Raw genomic sequence first — 25,662 nt, 5'->3', positions numbered from 1 at the left:
ATTCCTGTGGTTTGAGGCCACCCAGTGGCGGGTAATTTGTTACACAAGCCCTAAGAAATGAACACAGATGCTAAAATGAATAGGCGAAAGCTTAACCGGAAACAGGATACTTGCCTAATCTCAAAGGATCTCCTCTCAAAGGTTCACTGCAAAGGGAAAGACCAAAGTGAAAGCTGGTGGCCACGGCCTTGACCAACGATCAAGACTAACATCACCCGTGGTAGGTATGGACATGACGTTACCCTGCTAGGAGGCAACGGGAAGGGTACATCGCCTCTGCGGATCTGGTCCGTAACACAAATCCCCCACTGAGTCAGGAGAAGGAGCTGGCAGACTGAAGTTGAAGGGCCTTCTACAAAATTACAGTAAGGCTACACTGTCAATCACGGGATCATGCGCCCCAAGAGAAAGAGGAGGGATCATCACAGCTCAGAGGCCAGACAACTAACTGCAATGAGTGATCCTAGGACATGATCGGGAGAACTGGCTGGTTCCGAACACAGCGCTGGCTTCATTGGTAGTCGGGTACCGGGGGTTCATGTCTTCGTTTTGATCATCTGTGTGCGGTGACGCGAGACGTTAACACAAAGGGAGCTGGGGTGAAGGGCACACAAAAACTCTTTGTACCGACCCTGCAGCTCTTCTGCGCAATCAGAGTGATCTCTGAATTCTAAACATAATTATCAGGGGGTGGGGAGTGGTGTTACTGGTGGTGTGGGGGGAGGGGAAGCGGGAACTGACATCCGGTGGGGAGAGTCAGCCAAATCCTCCCTGGTCCATTCAGACCTAAGAAACCAGGCACGGGGGGGGGGGGGGGGGGGGCGCCTGGGTGGCTCAGTGGGTTAAGCCTCTGCCTTCGGCTCAGGTCACGATCTCAGGGTTCTGGGATCGAGCCCCGCATCGGGCTCTCTGCTCAGCGGGGAACCTGCTTCCCCTTCTCTCTCTGCCTGCCTCTCTGCCTGCTTGTGGTCTCTCTCTCTGTTAAATAAATAAAATCTTAAAAAAAAAAAAAAAACAAAAAACAGGCAGGGGAACATGAGGCCCAAGAGGAATCGTGACCCCACAATCCCATTTTCAGTGGACAGGACACCGACAGGGTGAATCGCTCAACAACAGCACCTTTAACGCGTTTAACATTTTTATTTTTAACTCTGCTTTGGTAGTACAAAAGTCGTAAAAGTACAAACCAGACAGTTAAAAATACATCTGACACTCAAAATGGTGAAAAATTTTCCTTTACAAATTTTTACATCAAGGCGGCAGCCAGCTCACTCACGACACCAGAAGTCGGCCCATCTTTAGTGTTTTGTAGAGTAAGTTTGTTGTGGACCCCCAGGCCTTCCACAGAAGGAAGAAAACCCAAGCCCTGTAAACATCAGTTGCTTTGGGAACACTTAAGAATCCTTATGAGTAAAAAGCTTATGTGTTAAAACACTGAATGCTTAACTTTTGGCATGTTTGAAGGCCAGCCAGACAAAACCTGCTCAAGTATTAGAAAATATTTAAAACGTACTCTCGGTATAAACACAATTTTAAATATTTTTGACTATTCTCTTGCCTGTTGTATTGCTATAAAAAAGTGCTCTGACCTGAATAAAATTAAAAAATAATTAAAGCTGAAGAATATCTTACATTTTTGTCCCTCACCATTCGAGGACATTATATTTTCAAGCCCAAAGTGATGCTTTTAAAAACAAAAAACTAAAACTATTGGTCTAGACAGCACGTATAGTATTTACACTAATACACACCCCCAAAATGCTTCTATTGCTCCTTTCTGGACTTCAGTGGAATTTCTCTCAATACCGTCCTCTGCGTGGATGTACGAACACACACACACACACACACACACAAACACACACACACACAGCTCTTACCACTTGTCAGAAAAACTTCACGTGAAACGGAAACTACCATCCATTTCAAAGGTTGGAAATTTGTAGTTTGATGCCAGAAACAGAATGGAATGAGTAAATTGACAGTAACTACTTGAAAGGATATTTTTATGGAAATCCTCTTTGGCAGTGAAATGAGAAAGATGTTCTCTCCAAGATAACATTAGTGCCCCCAGGCACCACACCAACACTGACAGGATGGGGGGGGTGTGGGGTAGGGGTGGGGTGGGAGGGGATTGGAGACCTTCCTGTTACTGGACCCTCCCAGCCCCTGGGCCCACAACGGTCAGAGCTGCACCACTATCTCTGCCTCTGGTTCTTGCGGGGGTTTCATACACAGCAGAGCTAAACAAGTAAATACATAAAAGTGGGGCTTTCCAGGCTTCCAAGGGAAACACAAACCTCCAGGATTTTTTCAATAAGAAGCCTCGGTTACAAGACATGAAGTAGGAAGTGCCCTCGGAAAACACAGCGGAGGAAGGTAGGGCCCATTTTACACTGGAAGTTGGGTGTGTTTGTTTTGTCAAAACAGGCATTTTGTTGTTTTATTTTGTTTTTAGTCACTTTAAACTACTGTCCCCCTTTATTCAATGGACTAAGTAAGAATCGCTTAGCGCAAGTTACGAAAAAAAATAAAATAAAATACTCTCAGGATCTTCTTGGTGACAGAAGAGTGGCACAGTGGCAGCGAGTTAATGTTGATGTCTTGGTCCAAGGCTTAAAAGTCTGGTGTCTGGTTCCATCGGACCCCCTGACTTCTCGGGGGGCCAATTTCTCGGGGCTAAACCACACTCTCTGCAAGGACTTTTTACCACTGAAGTTTCATCTTTATCTTCTGTAACAGTTAAACTGCAAGAGAATCTTCTTGCAACTAGTTGCATAATGAGACCTATGGGTTGGGAGAACAGAGGTGTCCGTGTGCGCGTGTACATACATGTGCACACACATTCACACACTAACACCCCCGAGCATCGGCTCGGATTGCACACCAAGAGTTCCCTGCGAAGAGTGATCACGCTGGAAAAATTACCAGTGGTGCCAAGGCCAGAGATGGGGGACTGGGAGGTCTGGTGGTTGGGGAAAACTGAAAAATGGGCTCTTTTCTTCACTGGAAAGGTACTAAATTTTCCATCAGACTTTTTAACCCAAAACGTGTTTCCAAACAAACAGAATTCTGTACCGAGCATAGCGCAAATATTCCCTTTTAACTTTTACCCCCATGTCTGCAGACTCCGCAATAGAAACTGTATAAACATTTTTTAAAATTCCGCAGGCAACTTCTTCTCTTGGAAGTCTCCGGCGTCTTAGAACTCTTCCAATAAAGTCACCCCTGCAAGAGAAAACACAAAGGTAAAGCTTTCCAGAAGGTAAGCATCATATCGCATATTAACCCGCAGGGATATTTAAAAACCCAGAGGAACTGTAATCCTTCCTCGCCCCATCTCACCGCACCCCGCTGTGTTCCTTCCCCATCACACATTTCTTCTAGAATTCAGTCTAAAGAAATGCAAGTACCACAATTTCAAAAGGACCTTATTACCAAGGCTTTATAAACCAAGAAAGAAGAGAATTTGAGAGCCACGGTGGACTAAGGGTATCAGTCCGTTTCTGCAGGAGTTTCTAAAGGGACCAACTCTGACTTGTTGAGCCTGCTCCCATGAGTCACGTGTCCCTCCGTCCCGGGAACGTGTTCTTTAACTCCCCGGCCACCTTCTGCCAAGTAAGGAGCAGGAGGATGACTGTGCTCAGGCACAGTGAAAGTTCTGTGTGTCAGATAACGTGTCTTTCCCAAGCCACACAGGCCAGCTAACTCCGGGTCTCCGCGGTGTGCACGAGCTCGGCTGGGATCTCGGGGGCAACGAGGAGCACAGTGACGAGATGCCCGATCTCAGGTGTCCACTGTAACTCAAGGACGGTGCCGTGTGTTTCAGTTCTAACAGCCGGCCCCTGTCACCGTCTATATTCTCATCACAAATGAAGCCCCTGGTAAACTTGGAAAATAGATTTTTATTTTCCAAAGCTATTTTTGATTGGTGGTGGTGGTGTTTTTTTGTTTTTGTTTTTTTTTTAAACAAATGAGTCATCTAAGGGACAGACCGCTGTGTACCCATTTACAGTCCCGTTTGGAAGCCGGGGATCACTCAGGACAGGACTCACACCACGCAGGCCGCCCTGCACCAGGTTAAGGAATGAAGCACTTTCCCATCTGCCAACAAATGCTCAACAAAACCGCTTGAAGGCACGTGCACCCGAATGTTTATAGCAGCAATGTCTACAATAGCCAAACTATGGAAAGAACCTAGATGTCCATCAACAGATGAATGGATAAAGAAGAAGTGGTATATATACACAATGGAATACTATGCAGCCATCAAAAGAAATGAAATTTTGCCATTTGCGACGACGTGGATGGAGCTAGAGGGTATCATGCTTAGCGAAATAAGTCAATCGGAGAAAGACAATTATCATATGATCTCCCTGATATGAGGAAGTGGAGATGCAACATGGGGGGTTAAGGGGGAAGGAGAAGAGTAAATGAAACAAGATGGGATTGGGAGGGAGACAAACCATAAGTGACTCTTCATCTCACAAAACAAACTGAGGGTTGCTGGGGGGAGGGGGGTTGGGAGAAGGGGATGGGGTTATGGACACTGGGGAGGGTATGTGCTATGGTGAGTGCTGTGAAGTGTGTAAACCTGGCGATTCACAGACCTGTACCCCTGGGGATAAAAATATATGTTTATAAAAAATAAAATTTAAAAAAAAAAAAACAAAAAAAACACCGCTTGAAGCCAGTTTGCCGGAATAGGAAAAGCAACAAGTCAGCGAGATATCTTGATTGACGTATTACTTTGTAGTTATTTTACAGCTCCTTCTTCAAGATCTAGAGTGTAACAGTATCCGTACTATCCTTTTCTGTCATTACATCGTTCAGCATGTTCAAGATAGGAGAGAAAGAGAAGAAGAGAAAGAAAAAGAGAGAGAGAGAGAGAGAGAGAGATTACCCAAACTGAAAGGTTTGGGTAAAGGATCCTTATCCGCTTCGCTGAAAAGGGAGTAAAACACTGTTCCCTAAAATAGCAGGCGTGGAGTTTTTAATTATGAGTGGAGACAATGATTCTCCGCCCTGCCCTGCTACAGCCTAGCACGGCCGCAGCTCAGACTTGTACTATAGCGCGGACCATGAGCAAGTCTCGGAACAGTTTCATTTGAGAGTGGATGAGTATGAAAGATGCCAGCGGGGGCAAAAGGGAGAAAAGCCAGAGGCGGAGAAACAGAAAAACAGTCCTGAAAGACAAAACAGGGAAAAGAAGAGGAGTGAATTTTCAAAGCCAAACTTCAAACTAGGCCATTATCTGCAAAATAGGTGTTCAACTATTTTTGTATCTCCTCCTTTTATCATCTGCTCCCTTAGACCTAGATTTTTTGGCATCAAGGAAAACAGGAAGGTCAAGGGCGAGGAATGTCAGGCCTAGAATGTCATGTTCCATCCCAGTCAGAGTTTTTGATCCAACGGAGAAGACCTTCCCCTTTAGGGTTCTTTGCACAGATATAACCGACTTTAAAGAACAGGCAAGACAGAGGGCTGGGCTAAGGAAGGATCTGGAGCCAGAGGCCTGGATTCTAATGCAGACCCTGTGACTAGCTGTTGAACCCGGGCCCGCCCCAGAGCATTTCGTCAAAGGGGTGCTGGTTTTACAAAAGGGGATCTACAGACAGTGCCTGACATGGGGCCAGCAGTCAGGACGCTCCCAAAGTCGTTACCATCATCCAACGGCCCTAAACCATCACGACGGCTTCAGCAGCTGCCTCCTGCGGCTGATTTAAAACTGCACTGTGCGCAGTGCGAGGAAGTGAAAAATACAAATATGGCTTCACGTCCTCACCCTTAACACCGGACACTAAACAGAAAACAGAAAGTTAACCTTTCTAAAAATCCTCTTAAAGCCACCCAGCACCAGGGTGCAGTTCTGGGCTCTCCCTTTTCAAAAACACCTGCTTATCAGAAGTCAGCACTCTACCAGCAGAGCAGCTATCCATTTCCAGGTAAATACCTCTTTTATCAGGGGGCACCTGGGTGGCTCAGTGGGTTAAGCCTCTGCCTTCGGTTCAGGTCATGATCTCAGGGTCCTGGGATCGAGCCCCACATCGGGCTCTCCGCTCAGTGGGGAGCCTGCTTCCTCCTCTCTCTCTGCCTGCATCTCTGACTACTTGTGATCTCTGTCTCTGTTAAGTAAATAAATAAAATATTAAAAAAAAAAAACAAAAAAAAAACCTCTTTTATCAGAATGACAACCTAGGGGGAAGACACCACAGACTCCGCAGCTTGTGAATTTCCAGCCGTGACCTTACGGCTGGGGCTGGGTTCACAGGTGGAATTCCACACTGTTCAGTTTCTCCTCGGTGCATCCAACAGCTGTGACTAGAGCCCTAATGATAAACACATACTTGTAAATGCTGTTTCTTTAACCCACCACATTAATATTAAAAGATGCCTTCTTTAAGGTCTTAGAGCAATCAGAAACCATGTGTGGGCTGGTATGAATGCCAGAGAGGGCCGGCAGCCGTGGGCGGACGGGGAGAACACCCTCCACCCACCCCTCATTCTCAGTTCCCCTCACCACGGATCCACCATATTGAACAAGTCGGACCCCCTCCCCGGAATACTCCCACCCCCCCGGCGGGAGGGAAATTTGGTGACTACGGTCTTACACGTAAAACAAGACTGAGGGAGAGCAATTAAGAACCTCAGAAAAGGCTTATCTGGGAAAAAAGGAAGAGGTCACTCTAATTAGAAAGATAAAGCCGTAATGCCATGATTAAATTAGGGTTCCATCAATCAGAGAAAGACAACTATCATATGACCTCCCTAATATGGGGAAGTGGAGATGCAACATGGGGGGTTTGGGGGGTAGGAAAAGAATAAATGAAACAAGATGGGATCGGGAGGGAGACAAACCATAAGAGACTCTTAATCTCACAAAACAAACTGAGGGTTGGCGGGGGAGGGAAGTGGGAAGAGGGTGGTTGGGTTATGGACATTGGGGAGGGTATGTGCTATGATGAGTGCTGTGAAGTGTGTAAACCTGGCGATTCACAGACCTGCACCCCTGGGGCTAATAATACATTATATGTTAATAAAAATTTTTAAAAATAAATAAATAGGGACACCTGGGTGGCTCAGTGGGTTAAGCCTCTGCCTTCGGCTCAGGTCATGATTCCAAGGTCCTGGGATCGAGCCCCACATCAGGCTCTCTGCTCAGCAGGGAGCCTCCTTCCTCCTCTCTCTGCCTGCCTCTCTGCCTACTTGTGATCTCTCTGTTAAATAAAGAAATAAAAAATCTTTTAAAATAAATAAATAAATAAATAAATGAGGCTTCCACAGAAGCCACAATAGAGTATCGGTGATGAGGACATGTACGTTACTTGTTAAAAAGGATTCTCTAGAAAAAAACTCCCTGGTCCCTTTAAAAAGTAGAAACATGTTTTAAAAAAAAAAAACGAGAAGCCTTAGCAGATTAGCAGACACTGAACGCTAAGACCTCCAAGGACAGGGTGTCAAGGAAGGAAAACACTCTCTGATTAACAACAACAGTAGCTGACATTTACAGAGTGTTCCCACATGCCAGGCACCGCCACGCTTCGCACTCCAGACTCGGGAACGCAATCTTTCCAATGACTCCGGGAGTCAAGGACGAGTCTGATTTTCGTAGGAAGAAACTGAGGCTTCCAGGTTCAGTCACTTGCCCGAGGCCATACACTTAGTCACCACGAAGCAGCAAGTCCACAGCCCGCAGTCCAACCCTCTCATCCCCAAATTGCACGAGCGCACCCGTCACCACGGAGACATCCCCAGCATCACCGAGAGTCCTCCACTTGTACGGTGGCCAACAGCAGAAGAGAAATGCAGAAATAGAAACCCTGGCAGGGCCAATCCCTAGGGAAGTGGTCCTTGTGGCTACACAGGAGTAGAGAAATGATGCTGAAAACCCATCTCCTCCAAGGGGCTCGGGTCCTAAGATGCAAAGTGCACCTAGAATGACATGGTACAACACGGAATAGATCCAAGGCTACAGAGTCACACAGCTAGAGTAAGAATGTTCTAGAACACATTTAAAGGAACTAGAGTGGGAAAGTTGTTCATAGGAACAAGAGTTAAGATCAGGACAGTAATAGTACTATTCAAAGGCCTAGGCAACAAGTATGTGATCTTTCACGAGTAATCTGTGATCCTTTGAGACTCGAACTTCTTAATTAGAGGGTTATCTTCTACCAGGCTCTAACTAAATGCTCTGTGGTCACGTGCGCACAGGTTCTAGCTGCTGAAAACGTTGGTGGCATCTTTGCAGACACGGATTAATGGAAAGATACCAGAAGGTAGTTGGTGTTCACAGTCCTTCAAATCTTGCACTGGTCTAAAATGAGTGTTAAATTTTATAAATTGATATTAATGCCTTCCTATTTCAATAAAGACTCCATGTTTATTAAAAAGATAATCTAGGCTAATGGATAGACTCATGCTAATCTAGCTAATCAGTGAAGTCTCTTTAATTCAGTGTTTCTCAGGATGATGGGTAGCGCCTTCTTTAGAAGCAACTCAAATGTTATTAAAAATTCCCAATTCTCTGGACTGCACCATGAACTACTAAATCCGAACCGATAGGACTGGAGCCCAGGATGCTGCTTTCTTACAAGATGCCTTTATGCATCTATAAGGGTTTAAGCCACGAGATAAAACTCAGTACTGTTTGTCAACTGATAACAACTGCAAGAATTAAATTCACCTTCAAAGGGCAAAACGAAACACCATGAAGTCGGCAGAGGTCAAAAACTACACAAAAGAAATGGAAGAGGAAACAGACATGAAAGAAACATTGAAAGACTCAAATATTAATAAAAACCTCGGCAACTCCATTGGAACAGCAAAATTTTGTAGTTCAGCAATATGAGACTGAAATATTAATTTAAAAAAATCTTAACGTAACCTGAACTACAAAATCTCTGAATTACAGAATTCTTTCCTAACTTCCTTCATAACAGTTTGAAACTAGAGTTCACATCCTCTGCAGGGGTTTATTTTAAAGCCCAGAGAAGTGAGCTACCATCGCACCCGTTAAGGACTCTCTGAGGGCCAGCTATGCACAAACGGTCACTGGAAGGCTTGACGGAAGGTGAGAAGACATAGCCTACAATCTCAAAGAGCTTGGAGCTTACAGAGGAAAGTTTTAGCGATCAACTTCAATCCAGAAGGAAATGAGATGTGTCGCGTATCCTTTCTTCAGCAAAACGGGGATACGTTACAACTTGCTTTCTCATGTAATGATACAGAGTAGATACTCTGCATCTGTGTACCAAAGTAGAATCCCTCCTAGGGTGTGTGACAGCGCCCATCACTCTCCACCCTCTTCGACACTGAGCACTAACCAGGGAGACCATGTGGACCAGCTGGCCTGGGAGGTCTCAGCTTACAGAGTTTACTGAATGAATAAATATGAATAACTATTTTCAGTGTCCCTTTTACTCTTAAGAAGGAGAGCCTCATTTTGAACGGAAGTTACATCATCATGCTAGCATTAACATTCATCTTTGCCAACAGAAAAGCAAGAAGTGATCTCTTTATTTTAGTTTCTATTTATGTGATTATTAGTTAAGTTTGGGCATTTTCCATGTTTCTGGACCACTGCTTCTTTCATGCATTGTAAGGGTTCTGCACCAGATTCCAGTGGGCGGGGGGGCACGGTTTCTCTTACACCACCAAGTAATGCTCGGACAACCCATCGGTGTCCTACAATTCAACTCAACTCTAATTGTATCCACCTAACGACAACATCAGATCCCACAAGCACACTGCCCTCTACTTCAGAGGCTGATCACAAGCCCAGATTGCTACCTGTATTTCTGACCAACTGGCTGTAAGCCAGAGGTTCCCCCACCCCACTCTGTGGCTTCCAGATTGGCTCACAGGGTTCAGAAAGCCAAAAGATTGCCAGTTTATCGTGAAGGATATTAAAGGATATAAATCAACAGCCAGATGAAGAGATACACAGGGCAAGGTCCCAGACAAAAGAGCTTCTGTAGAGTTTGGGTCCTGGACACGCACGGGGTCCAGCGGGATGGCATGGGGGAAGTGTTCTGGTTCACAAACCTGGAAGTCCTCTCCTTCTGAGCTTTTATGGAAATTTCATTACACAAGCACCATGCATTAAATCACTGGCCAGTCACTGATGGTTGAACTCAATCTCCAACCCTTCTCCCCTCTCGGGAGGTGGGGAAAGAGTTCCAACCCTCTAAACCCATGGCTGGCTCCCTGGCAAACCAACCCATCTTTGAATTATCTAGGGGCTTTCCAAAGGTCACTTCATTAACATAAAACAAAAGGCCTTTATGGTTCTCATCCCTTAAGAAATTCCAGTAGTTTTATTAGCTCTGTACAAGAAATGGGGACAGGGGCGCCTGGGTGGCTCAGTGGGTTAAAGCCTCTGCCTTCGGCTCAGGTCATGATCTCAGGGTCCTGGATCGAGCCCCGCATCAGGCTCTCTGCTCAGCGGGGAGCCTGCTTCCTCCTCTCTCTCTCTCTGCCTGCCTCTCTGCCTGCTTGTGATCTCTGTCTGTCAAATAAATAAATAAAATCTTTTAAAAAAAAGAAAGAAAGAAATGGGGACAAACTACATATTTCTTATTATAAATCATAGTATCACACATTACCATATTATAATCTCTAGTTTGGGAGAGAGTTTAATAATCAAAATTTTAGCTTTTTGTTAGTGATAGTGAGCAACTTTTTCATGTCTGTAGGTCAATCAATACAGGAAAAAGAAAAATGTTTGTAGATATTTTCCATTCAAAATGGAAATAGCTTTTTTAAGTAACACAGAAAATATATATTCCTACAAATTATATTTTCTTTATTGAATAAAGCCAGTAAGAAATTATGCACTCCTGGGGCGCCTGGGTGGCTCAGTCATTAAGTGTCAGCTTTCGGCTCAGGTCATGGTCCCAGGGTCCTGGAATTGAGCCCCGCACCAGGCTCCCTGCTTAGCAGCAAGTCTGCTTCTCCCTCTCCCACTCCCCCTGCTTGTGTTTCCTCTTGCTGTGTGTCTCTCTGTCAAATAAATGAATAAAATCTCTAAAAAAAATTAAAAAATAAATTTTGCACTCCTTTTTGCTTTGAAGACTCTGACATGAGATCTGAATCCTACTGGAAAGTTTGGAGGTTGCTGTTTCCTAAGTTATTATACCCACAGTAATTTAAATGTGTTTGTATCTTTAGCCAGCCCTGGGGATAGTGAGATTCAGAGCACTTTACTCCAGTAAAATGCACCTGACATCAAAAGTTACTCTGGAAAAAGTTATCAAAAGTATCTGGAAAAACCACGGTACTCCTGGGAATTATTTAAATGCAATTCAGTGGTTTTCTGTTAGTCTCAGCACATCTATGATTCCACGTCTACACTATGCTACAGAAGGAAGACCTTAGGACTTTGAAAAGAACCACCTCTTTCTAATAAGGAAAGCCAACCAAATTAGACACCAGCTTGTGAGCTAGAGGTTCAGCTGACCGGCTGTCAGTGAGCCTATGCCTGAGCATCAAAATCAAACGAACAATTCCACAACACCTAGGTCTAATCTGGCCTCTCTGCACTGCAGGAAAATTATGAAATCTCAAAGACATTACCTCCTCACACTTTTATTTGCTAAATAGGGCTCGCCTGATATACTGCTCATATCCAGCATTTGCCTACTTAGCATTTCCTAAACCTGTGAGGTGGATGAGATTATTACCATTATCCCCACTTTACAGATGGAGAAGCTGAGGCATCAGAGGCTATGACGTCCAAGGTGACACAGCCAACAGGTGACAGACCGGGACTTGCGCACAAGGAGCCTGATTCCAGAACCTACCCTGTGGAGTTACTTCCGCATCCTGGGTCCTGTTCTTCTAGAAAACAGGCCCTGTGACTTACTGAAGTGTTTAACATTAGTAGATTCCAAGCCTCGAGTTACAAATTAAGAATAAAAATCTTGGTTAGAGCTATTGATTCCCTTTCCTTTCCAGTTCCAGGCAAACATGCCTTTCATTTTCAGCTTCTGCCACAGTCCCCCAGGGTCTCCAGGAGGCTCCCTTGTTGCAGTTGCTCTGGTAAAAAGGACAGAGGTCCCAGCACCTGTTTCTTAAGTCCTGTCAAAGGGCTGACAGGCTCCCGAGGAAGAAGAGCTGAGTTAACGGAGGGGTCAGTGGGTCAACTTCCGGTCAAAAACAGGAGCGGCCTCAGAACAGGTGCAGCCCAGGGAGAGACGCGCGGGGGAAACGGTTCGCTCTGGGGACAAGCGGCACCAAACCAATGCAAAACCCTCCGGGGCCCCACACTGAGTCCTGAGAAGACTGACAAACACGTGTCTCGTCTGTACCCATGGCAGGGCCACGGACAAAAACTTTGAAAGAATATCACAGCAGATGATAGCGAAGTAGGTTTTTAGGCCCAAAACCTCTCAGATGACCTCCATCCGTGTTTTGGAGCTACTCCCCGTGAGAAACAGGGCACGTAACTTTTTAAAAACGTGTCCAGCAATTTCACTCCTTGTGGCTCAACCAGCGGGGATACTCCACACTCAGGAGTCCACAGAAGCTATCAGTCATTAACGTCGACTGAAGTTAACTTCGAAAAAGCAAGGTGTGGACAAGCATCTCTGCCCTCGTTGGAGGACGGGCAAACGAGGCAGTGGTACATACATACGGGGGTTGCATAAGCACATATACGCATAGAATAATCTGGAAAGGATACAGAGGACACCAGTAGCCACTGCTCCCTCCTGAAAAGGAGTTTCGAGATTGCAGTGAGGGAGACGGGCTGGAGAGAGGGGTGGACACTTTGCTTTTTTAAAGGCTTATTCTTGGGGCGCCTGGATGGCTCAGTGGGTTAAAGCTTCTGCCTTCGGCTCAGGTTATGATCCCAGGGTCCTAGGATCGAGCCCCACATCAGGCTCTCCGCTCAGCAGGGAGCCTGCTTCCCCTTCTCTCTCTGCCTGCCTCTCTGCCTGTTTGTCGTCTCTGTCAAATAAATAAATAAAATCTTTAAAAAAAAATAAATAAAGGCTTATTCTTCATCCTGGAGACGTTCATGCTACTCGAGTATTTTATTGTGTGCCTGTCTTATTTTTCAAATCTTAAAAAAAAAAAAAAACAACAATAGTAATTCAAGTTCAAACACTTGTAATAACCAATTCACCAGTGACAGTGAGGGGAATGAACCATCAGGAAGTCCAAGCTCTGGAACCCACCAGCAGCATGACCTTGAACAACATACATAACCTCCGAAGGCCTCCATACGGGGCAAGGAGGCACGGGGAGCAAGGTCTACGTAAGAACTAGAACCCCAGCTCTGAGAAAGCACAGCCCTTGGACGTCCATCTTCCATCCGTGTCCCTCAGGCCCTGCACCACACCTCGCCCATCGTCGGGCCTCCATAAAGACTTTTAGAAGATGTATCTGAATGAACAATCACAGCTCCTCGGAGAGCTCCCAGTGTATGATCGTAATCTGCCTGTAAGAACACAGAGCCGCTCACAGAACTGAACCGAGGCAGGCACAGCTCTGACAGCCCAGGGGCATCCGCGGGTCCCCGCAGGACACCACAGGAGGCCACGCCTGGTGAAGGCTGATCATGCTGTCGCGATAGCCACTTTGAGTCCCGAGGCTGAGATCGAATGAGGACTTTTTTTACTCGGAGAAAGTGAAGCTCCCTCAAAACTCCAAAGCCACTGGGCACATTAGCTCCCAATGGGGATTTCTGCCCATCCAAGCCCGATCAACTGCCTGGCCCTCAGAGCTGGGAAAAAGTCATCCCTCTGAGCCTCGACAATGACATGTCGGCCCCTCACTCAGCTTTTCTCCTCATCTGGCCAGGTCCTGGGAAGGTGCTGGCTCCCCTCCGCTTCCACGCTGGAGGTGAGCTCAGCGGGAGCGACCTTCCACGTGAGAACACGGGCGCCAACCCAAGCAGCGCTCTTCCTCTACAGGAAATCAAGGCAGGTGCCCTGCCTCTGCCTATTCAAAGCACAGTTTCTTCTGATCGGTTTCTCTGCCATTGCTCTATAAGAAGAGTGCAGCAGATACTGGGGTTTCTATCAACCCGAGATAACCTGCTTTCTAAAAAATGTGTATTTTGCCCTGAAAAAGAAAAAAAAATACAAGCCATGGAGAAAAATATTAGCCACCAGGCAGTGCCGTTAAGTTCCTCACCAACCTCTCCTTCCCTGGAGAGTTAACAAAAGACCCACAATGCAAAGCCATGCGAATGATGCAGCCCAACTGCTGCGGGGGGGCTCCCCCAACCCCGGACCCTCTACTACCCCTGATCATGGAGGTCAAAACGGAGGAGGAAGAAAGGAAGGCGCCAAAGGTCAGGGAAGCTGACCTTGTGACTGGTCATGACACTCAGGAGCAGGGAGCATGACCCACGAAAGAGTCTTGGCAGAAAGAGGACTTTGATCCCAGGACGGAGCGCCAGCAGAGCAATTTATTGCAGAAAACCCAGTCCACAGTCCTCAACTTCACCAGCCCTCTGATCCGTGCAGCACAAAGAACGCAAGTCAGCAAACCTTCCAGCGGACTTTTCACTCTTCCACCTCCAGTAGGAGGCGATATAGGTATGGATGGGGAAGTCCTCTTAGCACAGGCCAGAGAATGGCCCAAATCGCTAAGGGACCCACCAGATATGGATTGTTAACATGTCGAGAGAATCCAAAGCTCTAATATTCTTAAGAAATGAAAAGGGACTCACAGAACCTCAAGCTGATGTTTGAGGAATGGGCTAATATGTGACTAGGATCACGGAGAATGGGATGAAAATTCTTGGTAATAGTGCACAGTTAGTAAATACTAAGTCTATACCAAGGACAGATTTAAGAACGACGTATCTGTGTTACCTCCCTGAAGTCCAACGACAGCCCCATTGTAAAGATGAAGGCTCTCGGATATGGAGGGGTCGGGTGATTTGCCTCAAACCACTGGTCGTGAGTGACACAGTTACAAGGAAACCTAAACAGTTTAAAACTCAGTTTTAATCACTATAATAAATTACTAAAATAAGAATTAACAGAATCAGGACGCCTGGGTGGCTCAGTTGGTTAAGCATCTGCCTTCGGCTCAGGTCATGATCCCAGGCTCCCAGGATCGAGTCCTGCATCAGGCTCCTTGCTCGCAGGGAGCCTGTTTCTCCCTCAGCCCGCTGCTCCCCCTGCTTGTGTTCTCTCTCTCTCTATCTGACAACTAAGTAAATAAAATCTTTAAGAAAAAAAAAAAAGAATTAACAGAATCACTTCAAGAATAAAACAAAAAGCCATGTCTAATATTATTAATTTTTGTTTTGATGTAAATAATACTGTTATGTACACTCCCCAAATCAATGTTTCAATGAGATCCTACCAGAAGATGCAAAAAAGAGCACATACTTCAGAAATGTGTGATATCAAATGCTTACCACAGCTTCATTTTGAAAAAGTGAAAGACCAATGATCATGAAGACAAGGCAGTGGCATTTGGAGGCTGAAAGCAATTTGATTTATTTAACTTCAAAGAACAAAAGCTTATTCTTCTAAGAAATCAAAACACATTTTCTGTGGAAAAAAAAAAAAAGAGAGAGAGAGAGACCATTTTAACTGCACTGCCAAAATAAATCAGGCAGGGAACAAGTCAGATCTAACTACAAAAAAGAAGACAGGCCAATGAAACAGGGGGAAAAGAATAAGGGGAAGAAGAAATGCCAAACAAAAGATTTTGTTTCTTAAAAAGAGAAGGAAAGAGAGAGAAAGAGAAATCCTAAGACTAGTTTCCAGTATCAATCTCTAATTTGAAAAAAAAAAAAGAAAGAAAGAAAGAAAGAAGCCAAACCAATGAGTAGATACGATTTTGCATGTCACTATTTAGATCAATTCTACACTAAAAATCCAAACATAAAAGCATTTTTCGGGAAAAATACATAACTCTAAGAACTATCTTAGACTACGTGAAAGATACATAACACTGTTGTCTTACTTTATTCTCTATAGTCTAGGGCACATCTTCCAATTCAGTCCAGAACCAGAGACATGGGGCCCAGAGGGAAGAATGTCGGGATTTCTCCAGTTGGAAAATCGAGTCCTGTTAAACCCCCCAAACACACTCTTTGGTGGGGGGGGGGGGCGGAGAAATGTTGAGATGTCTAACAGGAAAAATTTTGATGAATAAGTTTTCTAAACGCCCATGAATATTTCTTTCCCTTCTTTTTCAGAGTCTGTGCTCTGTTGGGGTCATCAGACAGGGCCACTCCGCAGGTCTCAATCCCAGCAGGCTCTGACCACGGGATCTTCTTTCCCCAGACCCAAGTGAGCGGTCAAGTCTGTGACTCCAGAAGCCAGGCTGTCTGGGATGGGCTCTGAATTCTCCCCTTCCTCTTGCCTCTTGTCACTCTGAACACCCACATTGCTTAAACTCCCTGTGCTTACCACCTCCATTTGCAAAATGGGGTACGAACTAGTCCCTACCCACTGCTGTTAAATCAATACGTGGAATGCGACTTTCAAAGCATGCCAAGTATATAGTAAACCCTCAAGACACAGCAAGCATTATAATTCAATTAATCTATGACCCAGGAGCATTCACAATAGCATTCTCTCCACTTCTGAGTTTGTTTGAAAATTTCCATTAAAAAACGTTCATTTTTAATTTCAAAATTAATTACCATCGAAGGCTCAGAAAACACATCCCCTTCTAAGGTCATTCACGAGCTCGCTGTGGATTTTGGAGGGCACGGTACAATGTGGTTACCCTCTACTGAGAGCCAACTACATGCCACACATGCTGTTGGCACTTGCCTTCCAACAGTGAGCTTAATATCTTTATGTCATATTCAAGGACACCGGGTGGAAGTGGGCTTAACCGCATAAAGGGCAATTTCGAAGTGGTGAAGCTAGCACGTGAGACCACGTCTTCTAGTCAAAGGCAACGTTCTTACAAAATCCTAGTGGATGACTGTGTGCTTTGTGGAGAATATCAAATTGTAAATCCGACGTAGTCAGGATTTCAGATGATTGAATCCAGTTCTTAGAGTCAGATACAGAAGAATTTGGACCAAGAAACCCAGCTGAACGATCCTACTTCTTTTAACCTTCTCAAATCTCAAATGCTTCTCCCTCTGCGCAGTAGAGGCCCAAACCTGGAGGGCGGAGCCTGACAGAGGATAGCCCTGCACGTCCTGCCTGAGGGACAGCACTGTCTTCCTACATGTGGTCTGCTCCAACGTCCGACACAAGGCTGGGCTGCTGACTTGGAGGCAGACTGTCATCGCAGCCCATAGCTTTCCCTGCCGCTGAGCAGGCTGGGCCTTCTTCGCCGTAAACCTGTGAAGCCAGGTGCTTCTCTTCTCAGGATCAAGGGCCTCATGACTTTAACCAGATTGCTCCTCTTACTTACCAAAGTCACTCCAGATTCTAATCCGGAATCCCTAACGTAGCATCTACTCTGTTCCATAAAACCTTCTGCGATGATGGAAATGTCGTGGATCTGCACTGTCCAATATGGCGGGCCCTAGCCAACTCTGGCTATGGAACATGTGAAAAGGGCCTAGAACACCTGCAGAACTAAATTTTTAATGTTAATTAACTTAGACTTAAGGAGCCGTGGGTGACTAGTGGCTACCATATTAGACTACAAGCTTCTGGATCCCTGGTGGAAATGCCCTCTACTCATGGGTCTAGGGCTGCCTCATCGTGAGCCTGCTCAGATGGAAGAAGAGTACAGCTGGTCTGTAGTCAGAGACCTGGGCTCAAATCAGCTCCTCTTTCCAGCTAAGGGACCTTAACATGTAACTTACCCTTTCCCTTCATTTGTGCTCTCATCTGTAGAACTGGGATAACAGTGTCCATCCCATTGAGAGATGCTGATAAAGGCAACATGCGAGATTTGTACAGTACAACGCCCAGAAGACTAGAACACTGAGGTGACATCAGTTGCTTTTATTATTACCTTCATCCTCCTCTTCCTTTGCCTAAATCTCTCTCGGTTCCCTTCCCAGGGCACCAGTAACTGGCTAAGAAATCAAAGATAGACTTTTCTGCTCTGTTTCTCTTCTTTAAAGAAAGCCCCTAGTTGGCTCCTCGATGCAGGGGAAGGAGCCTGATCTTCCCAGATGCAAGACTGTGAGAACTAACCCTGGAAGCTGTCAGAACCCCTTGTCTTGCAGAATTCAGGAGCACAAGTCTTCCAGAACATCCTCAACCCCTCTGAGCCTGGGCGGATCATCAGAGACGCTTCCTTGAAAGCCATTCCTCTCAGACTCCGCCGCCCCAGACACCCCTCGCTTGACTCCCGGCTCAGCTTCAACCTTGCCTCTTTCGGGCACCTCGAGACTCAGCCGGTGCCACCTCCCCACACCCCATCCTTCCCCCCTTTTGCAACTGTGACCTCTTCTGCCTTCCTGTTCAGGCTCTGACCATGCCCCTGGAGCTTTCAGAGCCTAATCCCTCCCAAGGCCTCACCCTCACCCTCTTATACATAATAAGAAACATGAAAGCGGTGAACGTTCCTCAAGCCAGAATAGAAAGGAAAGAGCAAGATGAAAGCTAAGCCAATATCAAATTACCACAAGACTTATTTCTTTTGCAAGCACTATCTTCCAAAATGAAAACTGCACCACCGAGAAGCATTCGCTTTTGCTTCTTCAATCACTTCAAAATATTTGGCTGGAAGAGTAACAGTCCTAGGAGAGCGATTTTAGAACTGTGACACATCAAAGAAAACTGGTTTCCAACTCAATTAAACGAAAAAGCCTTGGTTTGCATGCTCCAGCCTTTTTCAAATCACAGGTTTCCCAGAAATGACAAGATTATATTTCACTCGGCCTGCATGGTTTTGTAAAGCGTGTTTCTTAAGCTGCCAACATTTAAAAACCTGTGGTGATTCCACATTTCCGAAGTCTGGATATCCACCTTATTTTGCATAAGATCTACCAATACTTAAGAGCCTTCTGCCTTGTGGTAACGCTAGCCCGACAGGCAGGCTCGGGTTTCTAGTTTGCCACAATCCCCACCATGCCACCTTGTGTCTTAAGCAAGCCTCTTTCCTCATCACCATGCCGGCCAGGCCCCTGGAGGTACCCAAGTTTGTGAACTCTTTACCAGAAGCCCTGGACAGACATGGAATCGCCTTCAATCCCCCACACCCCCACCAGCTCTCGCTTCCCTGCCCAGTCATTCCCACACGCCCACCCACCAAGGAGGCTCTCAGCACTTTCTCCCCACCATGCCCGCCCCAACCCCCGTGTCACCCAAACTGCGACTCACCTGCTACTCCGTGTCACTTTGGTCTCTCTTCACAGGGGTCACAGGCACCTCCCCATTGACGCTGTCGGTCCCGCTAACGGACATCAAGCTTCTCCGCTCCTTCTGATTTGACTTGTGTTCCACTTTCGTCACTCTAAACCTGAGGGGGTGAAGAGCAGGTGTGGTGGGTTTTGCTTTCCCAGGAAACAAGACTCAAGAGTGAATCAGAAGTCTAGAGGGTCCCAAACAAATTCAGCCAAAATATGGGACATCAATGAAAAACACCCCATTCAATAAGGGGGAGGGGGGCATTCCTACCCACAAATGCCCCTGTCCCCTGCCAAACCTTCCAGGTGACCTACCCTCAACACATCACACACTCTGCTGGATACTTTCTAGAGCATGAAAAATGCATTAGAAACCACGAGGACTCAAATTTTAAATAGCCTCGGGGTTGTGGTTCCCAACAAGGACATGGGTTGACCATCAGTTGTTTTAACCACAGAGGGCGGGCTAAAGGCACAACTAACTTAGATTGATGCTACCAGAAGGTTCACTTGAGAGCTGCCTTATTCAAGTGCACCCCTCAGAAAGTCTTATCTCTGCAGACACACGGCTAGAGGGGCCCCAACTGTGTCCTTTATCAGCATTGGTTGGTGGTAGGGTTTCTCTGTGTGTTCGGCTTTCGACTATTTTTTTAAGAAAATGTGGGCTAATTTTCATGAAGGATTTAGGAAAAAGTTCAGGAAGTTAAGGAAGGGATTTTCATGAAGAATTCAAAGAGAAATTAAGGAAATTGACTCAGTTTGACTGAAGTCTTTCATAATACCTTCTCTCGAGTTCTGGTCTAAAATTCCCTTAAAACAATCTAAAGGAAAATACATTCTCCTTCTTCGTTGTCTAAATGAGCTCACCAACCACAAGGAGGGAGCCTCTGAGGAAGTAAAAGAAGGATCAGGGAAGCCGGTCATAAGCAAACGCTCACAGTGTTCTACATCCAAGAAAGAGAACTACATCTGGGCATTGACAAGAGCCATGCTGAAAATTTCAGCAGATTTTTTTTTTCTAAAGCAAACAAAATACACTTTGTCTAAACAAGCCTCAGGTTCTCATTACATGCCGCATTTACAAATTCCCATGACTCTGCCTCTTAATAAAACAGTGTGGTCATGAGTTGTAGGCTTCTGCTCTAAGTGGGAAACAGCCCTGCACTCTCCTCCTTGTTGCTTGTGCAATAGAGGCTAAAACTCAATCAGATCAAAATCATAATAATAATAATAGTAGCCAACAGCAGAGGGCACAGTGCTAGAAACTGGCCTAAGTTTCTAAGATACTCTTTCTAGCAGAGTGCTAGAAACTGGCCTAAGACCTTCCTGTGAGTCAACCGATTTAATCTTCCCAGCAACCCAGTGAGGTGAGTGTTACGTCCTCCTCGTGTTAAAGAGGGGGAAACTGAGGCACAGAACTACGAGAGCGAATATGGAAGCAGTCGTGCCAGCATGCAAATGAGGGAGATGCGATGAGTTCAGATCCCTCTCTCCAGAGCATGTTCTGTAGAAAAAGAAGAGCCAATCTGCTCCCCGCACCCAGCTCCGGCACACGCACTTGTAACCACAACTCCCGCTGCCTTCCCAAACGTCGCCTTTGCCAGCTGGTTCCTGCCTGGAACTCAGGATGGCTGCAGCGGACCCTGAGGAAGACCCCCCTGAACCAATGTTCTCCACGCCGTCCAATGGATTCACCCCTGGAAGTGTGAGCGCTCCACACCACAGAGAGGCCCCAAGGCCATGGTAGACGAGGACTGGGGACAGGTGCACAGGACAGAGGTAACGTGACCGAAGAGAAAGCAGTCGCAGGAATCCATGTAGGCAAGTGAGGTCCAGACAGCAGCCTGGGCACGAAGATGAAATGTGCCCCTTCCAGGCCTCTCCCATCAAACCTCGTAGGAACAGTCTTCCTTGTTCCTTCTCCTTCTGCCGGCAGATGTGGCAGAGCCACAAGATGGGGAGCACCTGGGCAGCTACTCCAAGAGCTGCTCGCTAGTGTGTCGGTCCGCACAAGCGCAACACAAACTTCTGTGTGAGGTTTGGGCTTTATCTGTTAGAACCCGTGCACTGGCGAGCATCGTGGGTCAACCTGACCGGACGAACAGACCCCCAGAGAGCGGGGACCACGTTATTTCTGGGTGCGTCTGTGAGCCGTTTCCAAGACAGCTTCATCAGCTCTTAGTCCAAAGACTGAGAAAAGAAGACTGCCCTGACCAAGAGGGGTGACTGTCATCAAATCCCTTAAGAGACGGAGCAGACAAGAAGGCCCAGGACGGAATAATTTGGTTTTCTCTTTATTACCTGCCCTCGAACATTGGCCTCCTGGTTCTCGGGCCTTCAGAATGGGGCTGATGACACCGGCGGCATTCCTGGGTCTCCAGCTTGCAGAAAGCCGTTTGTGGGGACCTCTGGCCTTCATAATCACGCAAGCCAACTTCTATAATAAATCTCCTCGTATACATCTCTATATACATCTATTAGCTCTGTTTCCCAGAGAACCCTAATACCGCAAGTTATTTTTTTTTTACCTTAATTAATACATCTGACATATGTTCTAGCATAGCCACCTCTCAGGGTTCTTCTGCTGCTGGAAAAATGTAGAACTCAGAGCAGGAGACGTGGAGAAAGCCCAGAGCTATAACTGGAGCCAGGCTTAGGACATCATACTCTATATTTAACAGGGACACACAAATCCACACAGCCCAGCAAGCATGTCACACAAACCCAAAGCCTCCACAGGGACCTTACCTGCCAACGGAGAGGACCGTGACCTCTCCTTGACGCCTCGCGTGGCCCTGTTTGGACTTGTTGGTGGGTCTTATGAAGTGCCACCGTTTGTGCCTACACCGCTGACACACGTCCCTCTCGACGGCCCCGCCCACTGTGTGCAGATGGTGGCCACAGATGTGCTTCCCCGGGGTGCCTCCTGGTGACAAGGGCCCGGGGCTCACAGGTGGGCTCCCAGGAGTGCTGGGAGTCACTGGGCTAAGGTGGAGAGAGAGGAAAAGGTAGAACTGGTTACTTAAAAAAAGGACTAGTTGAGGCAAGCTCTCCCCTGCGAGGCAAGGAGCGGCTTTAAATCATAGCCCAGCACCTGCCAGGGTCTCTAAACAGACAGATCCCACGAACATACGTGCCTTGAAGAAGAGAAAACATGTAAATTCCATGTGAACGATCAAACAACTTAAACTAGGAGATCTGATCCAGGCTGACTACTGCATCAAAGGAAGAAAGGTTTTAGGTCAAGATCTCAAAAGGGACACTCCAGAGATGTTGATGGTGTTGACAACAGTAACAGAAACAGCAAACATTCGTATTCTGAGCATTTCATACATGTTAATTCTGCTCACGTTTTCAAAACCCATGAGGTTGGTATTACGAATTTCCTCATTTTAAAAGTGAGAAGTTAACGTAACTCGCCTCAGGTCACACAGCTAGTAAGTGATGGATCTGAGATCCAAATCAGGAAAGCCTAATTCTAGAAACCATGATCTTAACCACCATGCCACAGTGCCTCAGAGAACAAGAGAGACTGCATTCTTTGACAGCCTGGAAAAAAATTCAGCCAGACCATCCAAAATATAAAAAGCAGACGTATATAGGTCAGATGTTGGCCATCTTCGAAAGGCATACCAACACTCTGGTCCACTAGAAAAGGAGACTTTAAAACAGGACAGGGCTGGCCTGACCAGGAATCAGCCCTCTGACGTGGTACAGGTGCGCGGAGAGGTGGGGCGGCATGTCCCCACGGAGCCCAAGCCCTGAGCCCTGAGCCCAGGCCAACAGTCCCGGAGGCACACGCAAGTCTCATGACAGCATCAAGCAGCCTTTCTGCTCCCAGAAACCGGCCCACTTGCACTTTTAAAAAGCAGTGTGCATGGTAGAGGACACAGTCTCAAACATCAGAGATAGCCAGAAGTTTTCCAGTGTTCTTTAGGGATGCTCTTTAGATCGCTAAAATAAAAACACACAGCAGCAGCTTCCTGAGACCAAAAAAATGTGAAATTAACTCCACACTGTGGAAAGCTGAAGTCACAAGTTTAAGAACATCCATTAGACAAACATTTCTCAAGTCCCTAAAACCCAGTGACAGGCACTGTCCATCACCCCAAAATAACGGAGGCCAACAGGCCCGGAGATTACATGGTCCAAACACCAGGGAGGCATCTGTGGTCAGGGCTGGAACGTGAGAGATATCGCAGCTTACACGTCCCTCTGAACCACACCGCCAGAGCTTCCTAGCCTGACCCACCTGCATTCGGAGGGACCTCGACAAAGGGCACACCTAACACGCCGGTGTGACACACTATAGATTATCTATGATGTGCCTGGTGCACCGCCCGCAGAGTAAACAGGGAAAGGTCCAAACTCCTCGTCCTGTCCCTTGGAACAACTTGCCTTCCTGGCCCGTCTTGCTACTATCCACCGTGTTCTCTGGCGGCTCCAGGCCAAACTCTCTGCCCCATGCTTTTACATTCCAGTGTTTGTGCCCTGGGCTTTCTCCACCTCCAAGCAGTCTCTGCCTGTCACGTATCTGGCTCAGATGGCACTTTGGTGAACCTTCACGGACTTCCCTCTGGCCCCACAGAGCCCCAGGAGCACCTAATGTTTGCTGTTCCTGAAGCATGGGCGTGGCCCCCATCATCAGGCCGTGCTCCCCATCATAAGGCCGTGCTCCCCATCATAAGGCCGTGCTCCCCATCATCATAAGGCTTCATGCCCAAGGCTCCTTTTCCCTCCAGCCTAAGCCCTCCAGACTCCAAGATCTGTGAAAGCCCAGCTCTAGCACTGTGCCCAGCACTGAGCAGGCATTCAATAAATGCTCCTTGCTGAAGAAATTTAAAAAAAAACAAACAAACAAACTAACAAAAAAACCTCTCCAGAAATACAGTTCTCTGTAATTCATTAGGAGGGACTATAATCTCAACAGCCCACCCAGCCTGATTTTCACTTCATCATCACGATTCATGAAGGTCTTTCAATACCCCAAGCCCCTTGTGTTCCTTATAATAACCCAAGCAACTGAGTACAACAGTTATCTCCACGTGTAAATGATGGAACTTGTGCCCGGGGTTGTGAGTTAACTGCCCACACAGAGTGGCCAATACATGGCAGAGGGGAGACTCCACCAAGGTTCCCAACTCCAACTCCAACTTCTTTATTGTTTCTCCAATGCCACAATCCTCAGCTAGGGCTGAATTCGCCCCAGGGGACCACTGACAATGGCAGGGACATTCTGGGTCACACAGAGTGGGGAAAGAGGACACCAGCATCTAGTGAGCAGGGCCCAGGAACGCTGATAAACATCCCACAGTGTACAGGGCAGTTGCCCACAGCTAAGAATTATCTGGCCCAAATGTCAACCAGGCTAAAGCTGGGAAACCAGCTCTAGCAGGTAACTTAAAAAAAAAAAAGAAAGAAAGAAAAAAGTGCCACTAAATGGCTAGAGGGGGGATGTACTCACCTTTCAGGGTCTCCCAGGCTGTTATCTGCTACCATTGCCTTTAAAACATCAACGTTTGCTAAGGGGGGAGAAAAAAAGAAAGCAAAGGATTAAAATGTAATGAATCACATAAGCAATCACAGAGTTATCACATCAGAAAAGCTGTTGGAAGGAAAATAAAGAGTAGAAAAGCCGTTGGGGAAAGATCTGAGGTCCTTCCGTTCACAGGGCCCTGGGGTCCCAGAGAAGGGAAGTTTTTCCCAAGGGAACCCCTAGAAATGGCACCATCTGTGGATAACTTTCACCACGCAGGAATTCGGTACGAGTGACAGAGAACCTACAGATAGGAAAGCGGATCTACCATAGGGCCAAGCTTCCTACACATTGTTCCAACAGACACAGAAAACTACTGTTCTTCCCCCTCCGAAACGAAAGGGAAATTTACATGGTACTATGCCCCTGTACTCCGCTCACTTGACTAAACGAATAGTGAGACATAGGTCTTAAGAGACCTGTATTCTGGGGCTGCCTGGGTGGCTCGGTGGGTTAAGCCTCTGCCTTCAGCTCAGGTCCTGATCTCAGGGTTCTGGGATCGAGTCCCACATCAGGCTCTCTGCTAGGCAAGAAGCCTGCTTCCTCCTCTCTCTCTCTCTACTTGTGATCTCTCTCTCTGTCAAATAAATAAAATCTTTAAAAAAAAAAAAAAGAGAGACCTGTATTCTAAGACCTTGCATGAGCCCGGCTGATTAGCCTTAATTAACCTCTGAATACCTAGGTATCATCAAGTCTACCCCACACAGAATCAGGGATGTGAGAAGGTTAATTTTCCAGTGGGCCATTAGCTTAGCTTGTCTGCAGGACCATACAAGACCTTAGCTCTGGCCAGATACCTGACATTTCCAAGAGTTGGTCACACATAGAGGTTACCTAACATGAACTGAATTAAATTAGACTTCCAATGTTAATTTTTTAAAAATCC

General features: G+C 46.5%; 1 protein-coding gene across 1 annotated transcript in view; it reads right to left on the bottom strand.

The window, feature by feature from the left end:
* Positions 1-2,133: 2,133 nt before the first annotated feature.
* LOC111148857 (RELT like 1) overlaps positions 2,134-25,662 on the bottom strand; it is a 76,698-nt gene continuing 53,169 nt past the window's right edge. The window contains 4 exon segments of the mRNA XM_022505661.1: positions 2,134-3,225; positions 19,215-19,353; positions 21,989-22,225; positions 24,705-24,762. Coding sequence (XP_022361369.1) covers positions 19,218-19,353; positions 21,989-22,225; positions 24,705-24,762 — 431 coding nt within the window. The 3' untranslated portion in view covers positions 2,134-3,225; positions 19,215-19,217.

Source organism: Enhydra lutris, unplaced genomic scaffold (genome assembly GCF_002288905.1).
Source record: "Enhydra lutris kenyoni isolate GAN:26980312 unplaced genomic scaffold, ASM228890v2 scaffoldscaffold21, whole genome shotgun sequence".
NCBI lineage: Eukaryota > Metazoa > Chordata > Mammalia > Carnivora > Mustelidae > Enhydra > Enhydra lutris.
This window is presented reverse-complemented; position numbering and strand designations above follow the sequence as displayed.